This window comes from Neoarius graeffei, chromosome 11 (genome assembly GCF_027579695.1).
Source record: "Neoarius graeffei isolate fNeoGra1 chromosome 11, fNeoGra1.pri, whole genome shotgun sequence".
Taxonomy (NCBI): Eukaryota; Metazoa; Chordata; class Actinopteri; order Siluriformes; family Ariidae; genus Neoarius; species Neoarius graeffei.
This window is the reverse complement of record NC_083579.1, coordinates 3256739-3278690: the sequence shown is the minus strand read 5'-3', so window position 1 is coordinate 3278690 and position 21952 is coordinate 3256739. Positions and strand designations below refer to the sequence as shown.

Genomic DNA, 21952 nt, shown 5'->3' with positions numbered 1-21952 from the left:
CTGCGACGGGCCTGGAATGACAGCCGTCGCCACAGGATTATGTGGGACGACATTAAGACGGTAAAACCTGGTGAAGGTGCAGCTGGAAGCCCAGGAGGCTGCGCTGCATATGTCTGAAAGGGGCACGCCCTTCAGTGATGCCACCACGCCCCGTGCAGAGTGCGCCCTGACAGCCGGAGGAATCGGGAAGCCACTGTGCCTGTAGGCATGTAATATGGCCTCGACTATCCACTTGGATAGCCTCTGCTTAGAGAGCGCCAGACCCCTCGTCGGTCCTGTGTGGCACAGAAACAGGGCGTCACTCCTACGGAAGCCCTCTGTACGCGACACGTACACCCTGAGGGCGCGAACTGGGCACAAAAGTTCCGACCTCTCACCATGGCCCGCCTCGAACGCCGCAAGGCTAAGGGGCTGGTTGACGAAGGTAGCAGAGAGGGTCTTCGGGAGGAAAGAGGGGTTAGGCCACAGGGTGACCCCACTGTCACCGGAGTGCCACTGCAGGCACTCCCCACTGACTGACAGCGCGTGTAGTTCCCCGACGCGCCTCGTCGATGCAATGGCCAGAAGAAAAGCAGTCTTCAGGGAGAGCCATGAAATGTCTGCCGTGAGCAGGGGCTCAGAACGGTGCGTCGCAGAGAGCCTGCAGCACCAATGAAGGTCCCATGTGGGTACCCGGCTCCGTCGGGGGGGTCTCAACCGGAGAGCACCCTTCAAGAAACGTGCCACCAAGGCGTGGGACCCCACGGTCCTTCCCCCAACTCTGGCATGCTGAGCAGAGATGGCAGCTGCATAGACCTTGATGGTGGCAGGGGTAAGACCCTTATCAAAGCAGAGACTGGCGGAACAGTCGAATGGTCGGCAGGGGGCAGCATGTAGGCTCCTCCCCCCGAGTTAAGCACCAGTTGGAGAAAAGCCTCCATCTGTTGGCATAGAGGGCATTGGTGGGGGGTGCCCGAGAGCTTGCAATGGTATTGACCACTGCCGGCTCACAAGGACCTCGCAGGGGGTCCGGCCCTTCAGCGGCCATACCCAGAGCTGCAGACGGGCTGAATCCGGGTGCCAGATCTGCCCTCCCAGCTGTGATAGCAGGTCAGTCCTCACTGGCAGGCACCAGGGGTCGCCGTTCAGAAGTTGCAGCAACTTGGGAACCACACTCGGCCCGGCCACCGGGGGGGCGACAAGCAGCAGCCCGTGGTGGTCCATCGCAACCCTGTGTAGGGTTGGCACGATCAGCAGCAGAGGGGGGGAGGCATACAGCAGTTGCCTCGGCCAAGCATGCGCCAGCGCATCCTGGCCCAGGGGACTGGGGCCGTGGAGGCTGAACCACAGAGGGCAGTGTGTCGACTCCTGGCAGGCAAAGAGGTCCACCTCTGCCCTGCCAAAACGTTCCCAGATGGCGAGAACCACCGCTGGGTTGAGTCTCCATTCCCCGGGATCGGGGTCCTGGCGGGACAGCAGATCTGCTGCCCTGTTGGCAGTGCCTGGCAAGTACATGGCACGCAGGCTCAAGAGATGTCGATGGGCCCACCGCAGAAATTGGCCAGCCACTTCCAAGCACTGGAGGGACTTTGTGCCTCCCTGGTGGTTGATGTAGTACACTACCGTAGCGTTGTCCGTCCGCACCAGAACGTGTCTGCCGGTCAGGCCTGGGAGGAAGTGCTGTAGGCCGAGGAACACAGCCCGTAGCTCCAGCACGTTGATGTGCTGCGCCCGTGCAGCACCGGGTGGAGGTGGAGACCGTTGAACCACCTCTGAAGCGGCGTAAGTCCAGAAGTCCCAGCGGGACCAGAGAGGAGGCTGCCGTAAGCATGCCCAGCAGGCGCTGAAAGGTCTTCAGGGCGAGTGACCTACCCCGTCCGAAGCGGCCAAGCAGTAGGCGGATGTTGTGGATCCTGGTCTGGGAGGGAGTTACCATCAACGACCTCGAATCCAGGTGCATGCCCAAGAAAGTCGTCTCCTGGCTGGGCACCAGCGAGCTCTTCTTGTAATTCACCCTGAGCCCCAGCTCTACGACATGCGAGAGCACAGTTGCGATGTTGGTGCGGGCCTGAGCTGCTGACCGTGAACAGACAAGCCAGTCGTCCAGGTAAGGCAGGACACGCAAACCCCTTGCCTGAAGTAGTGCCGACGCCGCACACCCGGTGAACACACGGGGTGCCAGCGATATCCCAAAGGGCAGAACATTGAACTCGAAAGCCTGGCCCTCGAAGGCAAACCGCAGGAACTGCCTGTGGTGTGGCACAATGGGAGCATGGAAGTAGACGTCTTTCAGGTCGAAGGTGACAAACCAGTCGCCCGCCTGGATGTGGTGTAAGACATCCACTGTACGCAGCATGCGGAATCTCATGGTCCTCAAGTGGGAATTGAGGGACCTCAGGTCGAGGATCGGGCGGATACCGCCGTCCTTCGGAACCAGAAAATACCTGGAGTAGAACCCACCTTGCTGTCTCTGCCTGTCGACGGGAGAGACTGCTCCTTTCTCCAGGAGGGTGGCGATTTCCTGCCGGGGGACGAGGGACTTCCCCGGATGGCTCACGGTGGTGTGTTTGACCCCATGAAACGTGGTGGACGGCGGCAGAACTGGATGCGGTAACCCTCGGTGAGGGTCACCAGCACCCAGGGGTCAACGCTCTCCAGCTTTGGAGCTGTTCGCTGGAAAAGCGGCCGACCGCCGGCGCGCTGATGTCAGCGCCGTCCAGAGCGCCCCCGTCGGTCACCATGGGGGCGACGAGGAGTGGACTGGGTGTAGGGGGCGGCACCGCGGGTCCGGGAGGTGGTGGGGCGGCGAAAGTCATCAACCCGTCTGGTCTCCTGGCGGGTGCGTGGCCGAGACAGAGTCGGTGTGGGCCCCCTGAAGGACTGGGCAGCATTGCCATGGTGGTGGGCCTGGCGGGGGCCAGCGAACTGCTGTTACGCCTAGATGACCTGGGCACTCCGATCCAGGGCTTGCTGAGTGGCTTCGCCAAACAGCTCCCCGGGGACAACAGGGAGAGAGTGCAGCACACGCCGGTCGGGCTCGGCCAGAGGGGACTGTGCCCGCCATATCTGCTGGCGGCCGAGGGTGAGATACGACATCAGCCGGCCCAGTTCCCGCGACGAGTAGGCAAAGGCCTGGAGCCGCGTCACACAGCTCCCGTGATGCCGCGCTCGTCCCCTCCAGCGTCTGGGGGTCCATGACACCTGGCTGGCAGAAGGGAACTTAAATAGGGCGCGAACGCTCCAAGTAAGTAGCCCAAAATAAACTATCAGGCGGAAATAAAAAATAAACGACCGGGCGAACACACCCGTGGTCGGGAATATTAACAAGGATGGCGCCGTGCGCTACAGAACTGATAAACAGCGGCGAGAAACACCGCTTTAATTTAAATGAATGAAGACCGCTTACCTGAGCGACAACAAACCGGCCTCCAGCAGCGAGGACACGCCTCGGAGGGCTAGTCAGCTAACTCCACCGAGCGAGAGCGCTCAGCTTAACGGAGTAACAAACAATACGAATATAACACACAAGACAGCCGGCCCGTGAGCAGGCCGGAGACAAGGCTACACAAAACAAGCGGTTGATAATATTAACAAGGATAGGCACTGTGCGCCACAGAACTGATAAACAGCGGTGAGAAACACCGCTTTAATTTAAATGAATGAAAGCCGCTTCTCAATGTTGGGCATCTGCAGGAGGTCATAGGTAGGGGTGTCCTGCATTGCCGCCAGGGCCCTGCAGTCACTAGGGAGGTGGGAAGGCATCTAGGGTCCGCCCAACACCTCTGTAGCTCCTCGATGTATGAGGCCGAGGGCGGAACAGACAACGAGGAAGGCTATGTGGGACCTCTGAAGAAAGCGCTCTGATGCTGGGCCACCGGGGCGTGTCCAACCCCAGACGGGCCAATGCAGCCCTCAGCGTTGGCTGGATGGATGAGCATCCGCCTTCCGACGCTGCCACGGTGCCATGGCTGGTGGCCTGGGAACCGGCCGGAGAGGTGGAGCCGTGACCATCGGACCCACCGCAGTCAAAGCTCTCCGAAGCCCGGATCGACAGTTCATCCAGGCCGCGTGCATCAACGGCCGGTGACAGAAGCGGTGGTGATGGTGAACAGTCGGGCTGCCAGGCAGAAGGGGTGGCTGCGGGAACACTGCCCCCTGTGGCGGAGGCTGAAGATTCGCCAGCAGGGCCTTCATCTCCTCCAGCTCGGTGGACATCACCTCCACCTTCTGAGCCAAATCGCCCGAGCGCTTCTTTTTCGCCTTAGAAGCGAAGACGTGTGGGGGAGCCCACGGCGCTTGCTGGGCCCCGCTGCTGCAGCCGACACCGTGTCCTGTCCCCCCGAGGCCTGGGGGATGTCAGACGGAGAATCCAGCCGAGCCAGCCTGGCGGTCCGCGCAGCCACGCTCAGGCACATGCAGTCTGCGCAGGCCATGTCCGTCAGCCCCTGCCGCAGGTGATCAATACCCAGGCATGAGGGGCACTCGCGGTGGCCGTCCTCCGGTTCGAGGGGGACCGGCAGTTGGCGCAGCGAGAGAAGAGGTCCATGACGCCTGGCTGGCAGAAGGGAACTTAAAAAATAGGGCGAGAACACCCCAAGTAAGCAGCCCAAAATAAACAAATCAGGCGGTAATGAAAAACGACCGGGCGAACACACCCGTGGTCGGGAATATTAACAAGGATAGGCGCCGTGCGCCACAGCACTGATAAGCAGCGGCGAGAAACACCGTTTTAATTTAGATGAATGAAAACCGCTTACCTGGGCGACAACAAGCCAGCCTCCAGCAGCGAGGACACCGCCCCGGAGGGCTAGTCAGCTAACTCCACCGAGCGAGAGCGCTCGGCTTAACGGAGTAACAATACGAATACAACCCACAAGACCGCCGGCCTGTGAGCAGGCCGGAGACAAGGCTACACAAAATAAGGCGGTTAATAATATTAACAAAGATAGGCGCAGTGCGCCACAGAACTGATAAACAGCGGCGAGGAACACCGCTTTAAATTAAATAAATGAAAACCGCTTACCTGAATGAGGACAAGCCGGCCTCCAGCGGCGAGGACGCCGCCCCGGAGGACTAATCAGCTAACTCCACCGAGCGAGAGCGCTCAGCTTAACGGAGTAACAAACAATACAACACACAAGACCGCCGGCCTGTGAGCAGGCAGGAGACAAGGCTACACAAAATAAGGCGGTTAATAATATTAACAAAGATAGGCACAGTGCGCCACAGAACTGATAAACAGCGGCGAGAAACACCGCTTTAAATTAAATGAATGAAAACTGCTTACCTGAATGAGGACAAGCCGGCCTCCAGCGGCGAGGACACCGCCCCGGAGGACTAATCAGCTAACTCCACCGAGCGAGAGCGCTCAGCTTAACGGAGTAACAAACAATACAACACACAAGACCGCCGGCCTGTGAGCAGGCAGGAGACAAGGCTACACAAAATAAGGCGGTTAATAATATTAACAAAGATAGGCACAGTGCGCCACAGAACTGATAAACAGCGGCGAGAAACACCGCTTTAAATTAAATGAACGAAAACTGCTTACCTGAATGAGGACAAGCCGGCCTCCAGCGGTGAGGACACCGCCCCGGAGGGCTAATCAGCTAACTCCACCGAGCGAGAGCGCTCAGCTTAACGGAGTAATAAATCAATACGAATACAACACACAAGACAGCCGGCCTGTGAACAGGCCGGCGGCGAGGCTACACAAAACAAGGTGGTTAATAATATTAACAAGGATAGGCGCCGAGCGCCGCAGAACTGATAAACAGCGGCGAGAGGAACGCCGCTTTAATTTAAATAAATGAAACCCGCTTACCTGAAGCGAAAACAAGCCGGCCTCCAGCGGTGAGGACACCGCCCCGGAGGGCTAATCAGCTAACTCCACCGAGCGAGAGCGCTCAGCTTACGGAGTAATAAATCAATACGAATATAACGACAAGAAGAAAAGAGTTGGTGGACTTAGCGCAGTTTCTTGGAGGGTGCATAAGCACAGCCCCAACCCTATGGGTAACGAAACTACCACAGCGCTTTGTCCAAATTTCAATCCAACTCGCAACCTGCAAACGCGAGAAGATGTAAGAGGTCACTTCCTGGGTTTACCGGTCTTTTATGCCGGGGTCACGGGGTGACGTCACCCAGGTCACACGTGACTTTGTTGTTACTATTACTCGACCTGCACGTTCGTGTGATGGATATCCATGTGCTGAAAGCACCGCCTCTGGCGGTCAGTAGAAACGAAATAGAACCCTCAGTTTCTGAGATTAAAGTCACAGGTTCCTGAGTAAAATCCTGACTGTTGTCCGAGACCTCGTTCCCCTGCGCCCTGTCTGCAGTGCGTTTGGAAATGATAATAAAATGATACTGTAATCCTAAACAGGGAAATAAATGGATTTGTGAATTTTTGTAGACAGACACAGCAATGCTCATTAATATAAAATAAATAATAAAATATTAAATGACCCACTCTACTGCAAAACCAGAAAGTTAAAAGAAGCCTTTAGTTAATTAATTTAAATCATTACATTGGTTTTGAATTTGGACATCAGACAGGAAATATCCCGTGTCTATCACTTTTATTTACTGTTTTTTAATTAAGTTAAACTAGTTGTAATGTAATCATTTTTCATGGCCACGCCCACTTCACTTCCTGCCAGTGAAAATCACCTAAATTGATACTTGTCCACGGGAGTGTTTAAAAATGATGGACTGATGGATTTCTTTGCGCGCACACACTAACGCCGCCTCCTGTCTTTCCCTCCGTCAGGTTTGATCTGGTTCTGGATAACGTCGGTGGAGAGACGGAGAAATGGGCACTGGCGCTCCTCAAGCCCTGGTCTGGCGGCAAGTATGTTACCTTGGTAACACCGTTCCTGCACAACACCGACCAGCTCGGCCTCGCTGACGGAATGATGCAGACCGCCGTCACCATAGCAACCAAGGCACTGAAGGTAGAGAGAGAGAGACGCACGCACGTACACCCCACCAGAGAGAGAGAGAGGGGGAATAAAAGGAGAACTACAGAGTGAATGGGTTTGTGGTTAGTTTTTTCAAGAACATGAGACTCCTCCTCTCATCTCATCTCATGTTCTTGTTTTTCCACCACAAACTAACTTGTTGCACACACTCCATCCCCCCCCCCCACACACACACGAGCATTTTACCCCTTAATTCTGTCACTTTTATATACAAGTACATCTGTTTATTTTTTATTTATTTAATGATGTTTTCGCTGAGCTGTAACTGGTGAACGTTTTTAATCCCGATGCTATTGTGCTGTACAAAGAAACACAAATTATGATCGTCATAATATTAAATGAAATCTTTACCGTCTCAATCTGAGACCAACCCAAACTCCGTTATTGACATAATTATATAATTAAAATTAGTCTTTTTTTTTTTTTTTTTTTTTTGGTTCATTTAAAATTTAACCAAAAGGTAATGCAAAATTGCTTATTGGCTTTTTTATATTCTGTAGATTTGATACAGAATAATTTTGTTCCATTATCTAAAATCTAAATCACTTTTTTTTTTTTTTTTTAAACTAGAGGAGCTAAAGTTCCTCCAGGGAGGGAGGGGAGGGAGGAGGTTTCTGCATCGTATTGAAACATGATGAGCGGCGGATGTGTGTTGAGGTTTTGGCAGAAAAATCTCCCCTCCCCCTGCGCGCGGGTGTGTACGCACACGTGCATTTTTTTTTTTTTTAAATAAATCTTGTACTTAATGAAGATGAGAGAAAGCTGATGAGCTTCTTTTTTTGCTTTGTCGTCATTCACACAGACACACGATTCAGATTAATGAGCAAAAAACCCAGTGTGAGTTAATCAAATTACACCATTCACACATGAACAAACGACTATGTGAATCACACACCTTGTAAATGAGCGAATGTGGGAATGAATCTTTGGGAGCTTGAACAGAAGCCCGGGTGTGTGTCTGCCTTGCTGTGGTTCTTTACGGGGGGGGACACAGAGATCACACTTGGGTTCGAGACGGAATCTGATCGCCTGTCTCAGTTCGCTTCAGAGTGAACAGTGCTGGGAAAGTGAATCAACTCGCTTCCTGCAAATGAATCAAATGTGCTGTGGGGGGATGGGATTGTAGATGGAGGGAGATCAAGAGGCAGGCATAGATGGGTCGGTGTTTTTATACCGGTTCAGATCCCTGCGTTCACACTCGGGTCTGTCAGTGATCCTCTGGTCCTGATCCACTTTTGAATGAACTCCCCTCCAGGAAGGTACTCCGACATGTCAGGGGTGTGAAGTCACAGAGCTGTCGCGCTGTAGAACGTCCTGCCAGGTGTTCTGAAGAGTTATTTACATAATCACTGAATCATTTATTTGGGCTCAACACTGTGTGATTTTTGTTCATCGTTTTCCATGCAGCTGGAAATAAAACCGAATCAAATTTTACTGATTCAGACTCAGCAACCAGACGACTAGGTGTGAAAGTGCATGAGTTTATTTAACCAACCAACCAGGAAGTCTCTTGATATTAGTGCTCTTTTTTTTTTTTTGCAAGAGTCCTGAAGAAAATCTCACACACACATGAGACTAATCAGTGTGTGTCTGAGTGTGATGAACGTGGCCTTGTAATTGTTTCTCGTCTCCTTTTCCCTTCCTGCAGCACCTGACTAAAGGTGTACACTACCGCTGGGGGTTCTTCGCTCCGAGCGGCGCTGCGCTGGACGACGTGAGCGAGATCATGGACGCAGGAAAGGTACGACGGTTTACTCCACCTCAGTCTGTTCTACAGGAATGTACCGTAACTGACCAATCAGAATCAAGTATTCAACAGCGCTGTGTGATCACTGAAACAGGAAGTAGTTCATAAAGTAGTCTTTACACCATGATCCTGAACTGGAATAAGAAATGAGCAAAACATCAGGTTTTTTTTTTTTGGGGGGGGGGGGGTTAATTTGCATATTTTCATTAGTTTTGCCTGAAATGTAAACTAATCCCAGCAGAGACACAAAACGTCAAGCCCTTCTGGGTGCAAATACTTTAGATGGTATTGTAATGGATCAGAGCTCCAGATTCCAAAACATTACATTACGTTGTGTTCAGATTTTCTGGCTGATTTGAATATTCGGTGCTTTAGTTTCAGACTCACTGTGAGGGGAGGCTCAACAAGTTCTGTGTCTACACACACAACACACGCGCAGCAGGAAATGACCCCTCTCATGGACAGTAGAATTTTGTAGCATCGAATAGATTCCACTCCATTACCACCATAACGGCACTGCTTTTAGGAAGCTGCTGTGCGAGACATGAAAAGACCACATCTTTTTTTTTTTTTTAAATTTATTATAAATCACTCCATCACAACCTTTCTTTCTCTCTCTCTGTGTGTGTGTGTGTGTGTAGATCCGTGCGGTGGTGGAGGAGACATTCTCCTTCTCCCAGGTCCCTCAGGCGATGCAGAAAGTGGAACAGGGCCACGCCCGGGGCAAAACCGTCGTAACCGTTGCTAAGGAGCAGGACCAGTGACCATAGTAACAAGCAAGGAAATGAGGTTTGCTCACTGAGGGTGGTTCTGTCTCCATGGAAACGGAGACTAGAATTAAGCGTGAAGCTGAATGACTCTAAGCCGAGCTCCTCAGGATTAACAGGGGTCTGATGTCTACAATCGGACTAGTCACACGCTGTGGGCGTGGCCAGATATTGTATTAGTCTGTACATGGACGCTTTACTGTATTAATTCTGAAACCATGTCTGTGTGTAAAGATCTTTTAAAAAAAAAAATTTCTAATGATGTGGAGTGTTATTGAGGTTTATAACGCTAACAGAGTTCATGCACAGTTAAGTTTTTGATGCCGAGAGCCGCCATGTTTTTCCCGCATCACCTTGGAATTGAGACAAAGGTAGCATTAATTTTCACGTGTCAATACGTCGCTGAAGACTGTTTATTCTTCCGATGATAATCTTGCGGGCTTGCCAGTTCTTTTATGTTTGCATTTGCTGTCTGGCAGCTGGCGGAGGAAGTAACCACGGACTAATAGGAAGTAAGTGGTTTGGGTGAAATGAGTGATGTTCGAACATCAGGACCATGGGGCTGTTGAACACGTGTGTAAATCATTCGTGGATGGACAGAGGCAGGAATGAAACTTTATTCTTAATAAAAAAAAACACACTTTACAGCTTTTCAAAAGAAGAAAATGTACAACAAGAAGAGCAGAGAATAAAACTCAGGCACTTTAAAGGTAAGTGATGTTCAGTTCACACTCTTAACGCTGGAAAGATCTGTGGTGTTACAGCACCTCCTCTGGTCACTCTGTAGCATTACACCATGACTCATTTTAAATCCAGAATGTTCTTCAGGGATCTGAGACAGATAGATGGGTCGCGTCCTGGCTCCAGGACCAACAGCGCAGACTTTAATGACCTCATAGACGTGTTAGTCCTCCTGGTGGAGCTGCACCACAGGGCCCACTCTGAGAAGAGGCTATTGCACAACCCTCGCTAGACGTCACAGGATTTCTACGGTCCACCTCTGGTTGGGTTTCTGCTCATCGAACGAGTTCAGGATCACGTGGTTTTTGTCGTACTGCTGTCCACCTAGAAAACAGGACCATGATAGTAACTTACCAAAACATCGGAGAAAAATAGCATCTGAACTAAACTTATCAACCTCAAACTTTTTCACCATACTGAAAAATGTGTTTTTCAATACCAGTTTGAAGTCAGGAGCTCCACCTGGTGGCTGTACCTGGTAATGCAGTTACATTTCTGTACTGTACAACTTCTCAATAATTAACTTCATTTGCAGTTTTGACCAATCGGAGCACAGCAGCTCCCTCTGCACCGGGCTAAACATCTTAAATCATATAAAGGTAAGACAAGATCATGTAAACATTTTGTACTTTAGCATAAGTCACGATACCAGAGGCCATGGTGGTGTATTAGCTTAGGGCCCGGCCCTTGTCTCTCTTCATCCAGGAAACCGTACTGTACTGTATTCTTCAGGCTCAAGTGTACAGATATATATCTTAAAGCCTATTGTCACTAATGCAGAACTTTTTTTAAATCTTGTAGCTGTCTGTTACAGAGAGGACGAGGGGTTGAAGGCACCATGAAAGAAATAATATTGACTGAAAAACATTTTTATAAAAGTAAAGTGCTGAAAGGTGTCGGTTAGCACCTTTTATCTCACCGTAAGAAGGTTCTGGGTTCAAACCCCTGCCCAGGGTATCTGCACATTTTCAAGTACAAATTTAAAGACCTTTTCAAGACCTCTAAATGGAAAAATTAAGGCTGTACCATGGCAAAGAAAATGATAAATACGACAACTTAAAACTGTTTTCTGCAATAGTTTTTTTTTTTTACACTAACTTTAAGAAGAATGCACACAATTGGTGAACAACAGGGTGCATCAATGGCAGCTGTTAGACAGCAAACAGCTGAAGCAAAGTCATGTGTTTTGGGCTGCAGAACTACTGTAGCAGCGAGGAGAAGACTGGGGTTTACTGGAGAAAACACTGAATCATTTCAAAAATGAAAACAATAAACGGCAAGTAGAACCAGCTGAACAACCTTAGCCGGCATTATTTCAATCCCCAAAGATCATCTGTGATGTGCGAGTGTGGTACAGTACACAGCTGGCTGAGGAAGTTCTCAAGTATCTTCTGCATTATAGCAGGTAACAGTGTAAACCTGTTTATGCAGTCATACAATCATCAGAGCGTTACATTAAACACAGAAAAACTGTCATCTTTCATAACCATTATCAATATGTTGTAATAACTAAACTATCAATGTTCATTATTCAAAAATAATTTATCTATAATCTATGAATATTACTACTAATAACTTAATTTTTAAAAATTAACTCAATTTTATAACACTAATCACTACTTATTAGCTATATTAATTAAGCAGTGATTATCAAAATGTAATTTAACAATTAGTAATTATTAAAATAGTAGTTTAGTAGTAGTGATAAACAATTATTCATGGATTGTTTTTAATAGTGAACATTTGATAATTGAACTGATAAGTATTATTATTAGTACTGTTTATTAGTAGTAGTACAGTTATTTTATATCAATGTTCACTATTTAAAAAAATTATCTAATTCATGTTTGGAGTCTACCAGTTACTACTTTACAAATAACTATTAAAATTTAATAACTTATTTATCCCTAGTACTTATTAATCAATAATAAATACTATTACTACCAATTTATTAGTGGTTAATATTATCGTCTACAAGTGTTTTTAATATAAGTAGTAAACTTTTTGTACAAATTATTTATATTGTACTATATTTAGAATTATTGTATTTTCTGGAGTTCTTTTTAATTGAGTTTTGAACTAAAGGCTATTTATATTAAACTTAGTACAATAAACAATGTTAATTATGTAAAAAAAATTATGCTAATCATTCATTAGTATTATTAGTAGTAGTATTTCCTATAAGCCCCATTTTCCACCTGACTCTTGTGCGTGAACCCCCCTGCGTTTCACGCTGGAGCGCTTGACCTCTAACACGCGCGTCTCGTGTCCATGAAAAGCCAGTTTCCCAGTGGGCGTGTCCCCAGCGCTGCGGTACCGGCTTTAAACACATTTGTGCAATCCAGCGCTTTTTATCACAAACGATTCTTATTTGTTTGTCATCCCCCAACCACTTGTCATTAAACAGGCATCTTCCCATAATTATCAACGCTTTCTAGCGCCTGCGTAAGCTACCTGCGCATCTCTCACTCTTCACACCCACTGCACTTCCTCCAGTAGCCTCCTAGCATTAGCTCTTGATCTGCAGAACCAATCAGCTGTTTCACGGATACCACCATTTTGGATTTGGCGCGGTGCACTCTGGGACCGTTTGGGAACAAACAAAGCATCCCATGCGAGATGTCAGCCTACGCGAACTTGTTGTAGACGTTTCATCTCATCGTCTGTAGCTGCTTTATCCTGTCCTACAGGGTCGCAGGCGAGCTGGAGCCTATCCCAGCTGACTACGGGCGAAAGGCGGGGTTCACCCTGGACAAGTCGCCAGGTCATCACAGGGCTGACACATAGACACAGACAACCATTCACACTCACATTCACACCTACGCTCAATTTAGAGTCACCAGTTAACCTAACCTGCATGTCTTTGGACTGTGGGGGAAACCGGAGCACCCGGAGGAAACCCACACGGACACGGGGAGAACATGCAAACTCCGCACAGAAAGGCCCTCGCCGGCCACGGGGCTCGAACCCGGACCTTCTTGCTGTGAGGCGACAGCGCTAACCACTACACCCCCGTGCCGCCTGCTGTTGTAGACATTGTGTTTAGTAATTAAGGTCATAAAAGCCTCGTACTCATTTGTCCTGCCAGTGTGTGTTTTACTCCTAGAGTGAAATGGGTGGTGCTGATCGACATTATGAATATAATAGTACTATACTACGTCTAGACTATAGCCATAATGTTTTAGTATCATTGGTAAAAGGGACTTTATAAACATGACATCACCATGGTTTAGTTGAAATTTTCAGATAAATGTTGCTTAGTTAAGAATCTACATCAGGCCTCAGGAGTTCGGTTCACAATGGTGATTTAAATATATGGACCTAGGCTTGCTTCATTTGTTGAAAAATAAGTGAATGTATAAGTTATCAATCCTATTAGACTGTAGACCTATGTATCTGATCTAAATCAAGACCTAGATAACACACTTGCCTGGAAGTACAGGCAAACACAGGATTATGGGCACACCTATCTTTTTTCACATGTGGCACATATCTGAGCCAAGATATTGAAATGTATGTTTTTATTTATTTTCAGATTAGTTATCAAAGACCATGTAAAAGAACTTAAGTGTCATTCGTGTCCTGTCAAGTGGCGTCCTTTGTGGCTGCGGTTGATCAACCGGAGTGACCTAAAGATGCTATCAGACCACACACGAGTTTGCCCCCAAGTGGTCCCAGAGTGCACCGCGCCAAATCCAAAATGGCGGTATCCATGAAACGGTCCATGCTGCCCCCAAAAGGTACGCTGGTCACTTTTAAAGTTACGGTTAAAAAAATACCCCAAACCGGATGGAGACATTTCACTCGTTCGGTCCAATATTAAATTTAATACCTCCCTTTCGAAAATTCCAGTCATTCCAAACAATTTATGATGCTTTTAGGCCTTGAAAACCGAAAGTTGTATTTAAGACTTTTTAAGGACCCGTGGGAACCCTGCTGTCGGCGTGGGTTTCCTCCCGTAGTTCAAAGACGTGCAGGTTCAGTAAAAACACCCAGCCAGTGGGGTTGTACAAGTAGTTTACAAAAAAATCTGTGCCAGATCAATTGGTGACCCTTAACAGCAGCAGTGAAGATCTCAGGGCCGAGTTCGCTCTCTGGACCGATGCGGAAGAGGGCTTGACTCAGAGTAAACAGCAAGAATTCTACATCCTGGTTTTAAAGTAACCCAGACATCTGGTGAAAGCCGCCACCACTGAATCCAACTGGGAATTTTAATTTAGTACATTTGTTTATTACAGACTGAGCCTTAGAACTAGGCATGTAACGATCTGTTGTGCAACGCTAAATCATGGTGCAAATTTGACACTTCATTTTCTCACTGTAACAGCAGCATTCAGCCAGAAGAGGGCGCAATAACTGCTTGTTTAATTTATTCCTTTTATTTAAAAGCTTATTTTAAAGGAACAGTCCACCGTATTTCCATAATGAAATATGCTCTTATCTGAATTGAGACGAGCTGCTCTGTACCTGTCCGAGCTTTGTGCGACCTCCCAGTCAGACGCGCTGTCACTCCTGTTAGCAATGTAGCTAGGCTCAGCATGGCCAATGGTATTTTTTGGGGCTGTAGTTAGATGCAACCAAACTCTTCCGCGTTTTTCCTGTTTACATAGGTTTATATGAGCAGTGACATGAAACAAGTTCAGTTACACAAATTGAAACGTAGTGATTTTCTATGCTATGGAAAGTGCGCACTATAATGACAGGCGTACTAACACCTTCTGCGCGCTTCGGCAGCGCATTGATATCTGAGCTCCATATCAGTGTGCTACCGAAGCGCGCAGAAGGTGTTAGTACGCCTGCCATTATAGTGCGCACTTTCCATAGCATAGAAAATCGCTACGTTTCAATTTGTGTAACTGAACTTGTTTCATGTCACTGCTCATATAAACCTATGTAAACAGGAAAAACGCGGAAGAGTTTGGTCGCATCTAACTACAGCCCCAAAAAATACCATTGGCCATACTGAGCCTAGCTACATTGCTAACAGGAGTGACAGCACGGTCGCGCAAAGCTCGAACAGGTATGGAGCAGCTCGTCTCAATTCAGATAAGAGCATGTTTCATTATGGAAATACAGTGGACTGTTCCTTTAAGCTAAGAGGCTACAATATTTTACTCCAACCTTGACAAATCATGGGTAAATTTTGTTGGCTATTAGTTTAAGTTGATAAAGAACAGGAAAATAAATGTTCATCACAAGGAAATTGGTGCCTACCTCCATCCCAAGTGAATGTTTAACCCTGCCAAAAACGTGTAGTTCCGCATGGCGCTCCAATAAAACGCACGTCTTTGTCACGAAGACTTTTTAGCAACACAACCTGTAACTGCAGTACCAAGCACGGCCACCAGGTGAAGGAGCTCCTGATTAACAGTTACATACTGCGTGTTTGGGTTTTTTCCCCTCCAATAAGTGTAAAAATGGACGATTCTACAGGCAGGTGTGAGTGCAGGAAAGCTACATGTAAAATGTTCTCTCGTCTGTGATCAGAGTGAGAATTGGATCGTTTATACATTCAGATCGATACCTGAAAGAGATGTCACATGACTTCCTCCTGGCGGTGCCAGGAACGGCTTTACATCAGCTCCTGACTCTTTAAAATACAACCCTGATTCCAAAAAAGTTGGGACAAAGTACAAATTGTAAATAAAAACGGAATGCAATAATTTACAAATCTCAAAAACTGATATTGTATTCACAATAGAACATAGACAACATATCAAATGTCGAAAGTGAGACATTTTGAAATTTCATGCCAAATATTGGCTCATTTGAAATTTCATGACAGCAACACATCTCAAAAAAGTTGGGACAGGGGCAATAAGAGGCTGGAAAAGTTAAAGGTACAAAAAAGGAACAGCTGGAGGACCAAACTGCAACTCATTAGGTCAATTGGCAATAGGTCATTAACATGACTGGGTATAAAAAGAGCATCTTGGAGTGGCAGCGGCTCTCAGAAGTAAAGATGGGAAGAGGATCACCAATCCCCCTAATTCTGCGCCGACAAATAGTGGAGCAATATCAGAAAGGAGTTCGACAGTGTAAAATTGCAAAGAGTTTGAACATATCATCATCTACAGTGCATAATATCATCAAAAGAATCAGAGAATCTGGAAGAATCTCTGTGCGTAAGGGTCAAGGCCGGAAAACCATACCGGGTGCCCGTGATCTTCGGGCCCTTAGACGGCACTGCATCACATACAGGCATGCTTCTGTATTGGAAATCACAAAATGGGCTCAGGAATATTTCCAGAGAACATCATCTGTGAACACAATTCACCGTGCCATCCGCCGTTTCCAGCTAAAACTCTATAGTTCAAAGAAGAAGCCGTATCTAAACATGATCCAGAAGTGCAGACGTCTTCTCTGGGCCAAGGCTCATTTAAAATGGACTGTGGCAAAGTGGAAAACTGTTCTGTGGTCAGACGAATCAAAATTTGAAGTTCTTTATGGAAATCAGGGACGCCGTGTCATTCGGACTAAAGAGGAGAAGGACGACCCGAGTTGTTATCGGCGCTCAGTTCAGAAGCCTGCATCTCTGATGGTATGGGGTTGCATTAGTGCGTGTGGCATGGGCAGCTTACACATCTGGAAAGACGCCATCAATGCTGAAAGGTATATCCAGGTTCTAGAGCAACATATGCTCCCATCCAGACGACGTCTCTTTCAGGGAAGACCTTGCATTTTCCAACATGACAATGCCAAACCACATACTGCATCAATTACAGCATCATGGCTGCATAGAAGAAGGGTCCGGGTACTGAACTGGCCAGCCTGCAGTCCAGATCTTTCACCCATAGAAAACATTTGGCGCATCATAAAACGGAAGATACGACAAAAAAGACCTAAGACAGTTGAGCAACTAGAATCCTACATTAGACAAGAATGGGTTAACATTCCTATCCCTAAACTTGAGCAACTTGTCTCCTCAGTCCCCAGACGTTTACAGACTGTTGTAAAGAGAAAAGGGGATGTCTCACAGTGGGAAACATGGCCTTGTCCCAACTTTTTTGAGATGTGTTGTTGTCATGAAATTTAAAATCACCTAATTTTTCTCTTTAAATGATACATTTTCTCAGTTTAAACATTTGATATGTCATCTATGTTCTATTCTGAATAAAATATGGAATTTTGAAACTTCCACATCATTGCATTCCGTTTTTATTTACAATTTGTACTTTGTCCCAACTTTTTTGGAATCGGGGTTGTACTAAAAGCCTGTTGTGTATCAACAGACACTCCTCAACTCCCTCCGTACGACCCGACGTTCACGGCACGAGTTAAAGCAAGAACAGTGAGTGGGTTCAGGATTTTACTGGACTGTAAGACGGTTGTTTTAGTTCAGACCAACATTATGGTTCACTCACTGTCACATTACTCATTAAAGTGCATATTCTGGACCAAGTTCGGTTTTTCTTTTTTATATGAAAGTATGTCCCTTTACACGCAGCCATCTGTCTACAGGAGTCTGGAGCCAGATTTGTGTCGTCACCTGCGGAAGCGCCAGCAGGCTGCGAGAGCTTGCACGGTTTCAGTGCACAGCCTGTGTAGACCAAGCGCTCCCATTTCTCTCTCATTGTCCGGTCTTTTGGAAACGATGAGTACTAATCCCATCAAGATTGGTGTTGCTACACCCTCCTACGATACATCTGTTAACCATTTTAATAATTACGCGATAACGTTGAAGAAATTTGCAGAAAACCACCAGGTCGTTTTCTCATAAACAAACCAGCGCTGACGTAGGATTCAGAAGGAGGCGTCCCGCACGCGGCGTCACGAAAATCAATGTTTGCCGGGAAATCCAAACGCCAAGTTTTTTCAGAGGCGGACCAATTCACCTCAAATGGCTCGATTTCAACTGAATTTTTCTGACATTGCACAAGGTAAAAAAAAAAAAAAGCAAAATGTGACATATTTTAATATTAACTAGGAGTACAGGTAATCATCGATTTATGACTGGCAAGTGTTTCCCAGCCTGAGCGCTGCAACAGCTGATGACGACGTAGACGACCCACAGCCAAGCACCGGTCATGCCAGCGGTCACTACATTTTGTATTTTGCTATGATATAAACTAAAATGTTTTCTATTTTTCACACCTGTATTTCGTATTTTTTGTTTTGCACGTATTAAACGAATTGTACAGTACGCAGTGTTTGACTTAAACCAAATAATGAGCCAAGGTAATGAAATCTCATCTCATCTCATTATCTGTAGCCGCTTTATCCTGTTCTACAGGGTGGCAGGCAAGCTGGAGCCTATCCCAGCTGACTACGGGCGAAAGGCGGGGTTCACCCTGGACAAGTCGCCAGGTCATCACAGGGCTGACACATAGACACAGACAACCATTCACACTCACATTCACACCTACGCTCAATTTAGAGTCACCAGTTAACCTAACCTGCATGTCTTTGGACTGTGGGGGAAACCGGAGCACCCGGAGGAAACCCACGCGGACACGGGGAGAACATGCAAACTCCGCACAGAAAGGCCCTCGCCGGCCCCGGGGCTCGAACCCGGACCTTCTTGCTGTGAGGCGACAGTGCTAACCACTACACCACCGTGAGGTAATGAAATAAGAAAATAAAATAAGACTTTAAGATGATTACAATATCATTACTTTCATTTAACATAGGCTGACTTACAACCGGGCAGTCATAACCAAACGCAGTCGTAAGTCGACGACTACCTGTATTTGACAGACAGCGGCGCTTCCTTGGGTGACTCTGCTGCCCCTGGTGGTCACTAAATTAAGTTTTGGCACCTGAGCTATTTCAAACTACAGCAGCAGCAGTGTCGTGATTAACTGATCGTGACGTTCAGGGGTGCACTGGGGCATGTGGACGCATGCGTGCACCTTGAATTAAGGTGTGGCTGTCTACAACAGAATTCTGTCTTCACAGCTCAGAGTGCCATCACTCATAACACAGGTGTGTCTTCTGCATGCCACACACACACCCTGCTACATGTACAAGCTCATCCTGTGTTCAGTCATTCCTGAGGCGTGTGTATATGAGAGAGAGAGAGGAGTCTTTGTATATCGCTTTCACTTTTAAACCTCAAAGCCCTCAGTTTAAGTTCATCAGCAGAGCCACACACTGACCTTTGACCTCCAGCACCACGTCGGGTTTGAGGTTGGAGCGTATGAGGCCGTCAGCTGTGATGTTCCAATACTGACAGTCTTTCCCGTGTTCAGGGGAGATGTTGAGACGACAGCCGGGCATCACCATCCCCGCCGCGGGCTCCAAACAGCAGTCCTCCACCAGCTACACACGCGGGAAGGAGTGAAGAGCAGTCAGACACACACACAGGCAGTTTCTCTAATGCCTTCAATTAATTTTTTTCTTAGGACGATGTGGAGAAATTTATGAATAATTAACGAGCTTGTTTATCTGATCACAGAGCACCAACTCCCTGCACCCTGAGTGTTTCTATAGCAACCGGTCATTCACAGCAATATGTACGGCTCTCGCTACATAAACAGACAAAACCAAAGCGGTGTTCAGGTGAAGGTTTCTGTGAGGATTATTTATGGGCGGAGTCTCCAACAACTCGAACGCCACGGGTTTTATTTTCTTCAATTCCAGACAGAGAGGCTGGTGAGGCAACAACTGCCCCCCACCCACACCTATCCGTGCCATAATCCAAAACTTCTGCTTTCATTAAATATTTAATCACACCGCTTTAGATTCTTCTCGACTGCTGGAGAGAGTGAGGAGTTTTTTTTTTTTTAATGCCCGTCAGTGCCGAAGGCTATTTCATGGCAAGAGCATTTCTATAAAAGGTATTATAATTTATTCATAAATAAATAAGACGCCGCAGAGACGCACGTGATAAAAATTCTAAAACGTTTGGTGGTGGGACTTTAAACACATCATCCGGAGGACTCGGAGAATAAAACCATTCCTCTCTACTGGTGGGAAAAATTGACAAACACAAAGCTCTAAAGTGAAGACGCTACGACAAGCAGGAAGAGACGAGGAGGAAGGGGCGGGGTTTATATCATTATCAACAAAAACAAACCCAGAGAGAGAGAGACGGGGTGTGTTGGTGTAAATGATGATTGCGCTTGTGTGTGTCGGTGGTTGTCGCCAGCACAGTTCCTTGAACACACACTGTAATGTGTGTAATGTGTGTAATGTGTAAGGTGTGTAATGACGGTGGTGTGAAAGTGAGGCAGGAGCGAGGGACGGGACGGGACACTAAACACACAGAGGAACGCAGCGTGACAAATCATCGTCAAATCCTGGTGTGTGTTTTTTGAAGGATTAGTGTTCTTCTTAGTCTAAAACACAGGACCCCCCCCCCCCCCCCCCCCACACACACACACCCACTCCTGCTTTCCACAATGAAGAACTTCAGCGTCATCGTTCCTCCAAACCGCTCATCTCTCACCACTGATTATTTCTGTCAATTTTTGAATAAAGAAAAACCCGAGATACAGGTTTAGCTTCATTTTATTTTTGAAAAGAAAAATTGAGATTTTTTTTTTAACCTGCGCCCATTTTCCCATCTCTTAGCGTACGAACATTTACTGATTTACTGAATTCAGACACGAACTGGAGTTCTTCACAAAAGGAGACGTTACTCAGAATTTGTAAAGATCAGAAACAGAGCTGTGTGAGATGATCAGCTCCAGGCTCTGAACGAGGCGCTGCGTCAGACACCGGGAGAAAAGAAAAGTAAAACAAAACAAACAGCAAGCGTAGGACGTCATTTTCTACAGTTCCCTTACAGTTACTGAAGTAGACACACATTAATACTTTTATTTGGATCTAAACACAAGGAAATTTCTTATTACAGATCCAAATACTGATGGAAGTAATTTCATAGGATTAGTAAGAACAGGTCAATCACAAAGCGTCCCGTACTATACATTACACTGTACTGATAGTTTGGGGTAAACATGCAAAAAAAAAATAGGCGTGGTTAAGGGTACACATGGCATCTCCTCCTCCAGATTGCTATGCTGCCTATTACGGCAGAGATTGAACAATACTTGGCAAGTTTTTTTTTGAATTGTCCTTCTTCAGTCCACGCAGGGCAAATCTATGTCCATGTCCCAGGCTGCCAAACACGAGAACAACAAGTTTACACCTCTAGCCCTGGTTTGTGACTGCATCCAAAAGCGGCTGGTATTTTAAACGCTTGGAGTGGTAACAAGTGTCCATGTAACACACACACACACACACACACACACACACACACACACACACACCCCGGCAGATCTCTGTAGGAATCTGTTTCATGTTTTCAGAGCTTTATAACATTAAGAGCCTCTCAGTGGAGAAAACGAGTGCTGTATGTTGTTGATCACCCCAGAGGAACGCAGTGTTTATTCTCTCTACATTCACTGGATCAGAGCAATCGTGCGCTCTGATTGGCTACTATGAGGATATCAGCTCATACACTGGACTGGGAGGAGAGAAAAACAAAATGGCAGACCAACCGAGGACAAAATAAAAACTCTACTTGAAAACAAAACCCTGAAAAATATATAAAAAAAAAGCAACAAAATACGGAATATGAGCATTTAACGGTAAGAACATCTCTTGCCCCCCCAAGAAACATTAGTGTTTTTCACAAATCGCTCCTGTCATTTCGCCGGTTTGTTTACATACTAAGCAGAAATGATTTTGTCGGATGTTTTGTATAAAGCGTTTATTGATCAAATTTGCAAAAAAAAAAAAAATGCTCCGTTTCTCAAAACCCAGTGAATGTGGATCGAATAAAACAAACA

General features: G+C 46.9%; 2 protein-coding genes across 3 annotated transcripts in view; one reads left to right on the top strand and one right to left on the bottom strand.

Moving 5' to 3' along the window:
* Nucleotides 1-9738, top strand: part of rtn4ip1 (reticulon 4 interacting protein 1) — a 29454-nt gene extending 19716 nt beyond the window's left edge. For both annotated transcript variants that reach the window (XM_060933280.1, XM_060933281.1), the window contains 3 exons: nucleotides 6752-6935; nucleotides 8611-8703; nucleotides 9351-9738. In XM_060933280.1, coding sequence (XP_060789263.1) covers nucleotides 6752-6935; nucleotides 8611-8703; nucleotides 9351-9473 — 400 coding nt within the window. In that variant the 3' untranslated portion in view covers nucleotides 9474-9738. The remainder of the gene's footprint in view (nucleotides 1-6751; nucleotides 6936-8610; nucleotides 8704-9350) is intronic.
* Nucleotides 9739-10071: 333 nt separating this feature from the next.
* crybg1a (crystallin beta-gamma domain containing 1a) overlaps nucleotides 10072-21952 on the bottom strand; it is a 167831-nt gene continuing 155950 nt past the window's right edge. Inside the window, exons 21-22 of the mRNA XM_060933277.1 lie at nucleotides 19316-19478; nucleotides 10072-10541 (exon numbers count right to left, since the gene is read on the bottom strand). Of these exons, the coding sequence (XP_060789260.1) occupies nucleotides 10453-10541; nucleotides 19316-19478 (252 nt within the window). The 3' untranslated portion in view covers nucleotides 10072-10452. The remainder of the gene's footprint in view (nucleotides 10542-19315; nucleotides 19479-21952) is intronic.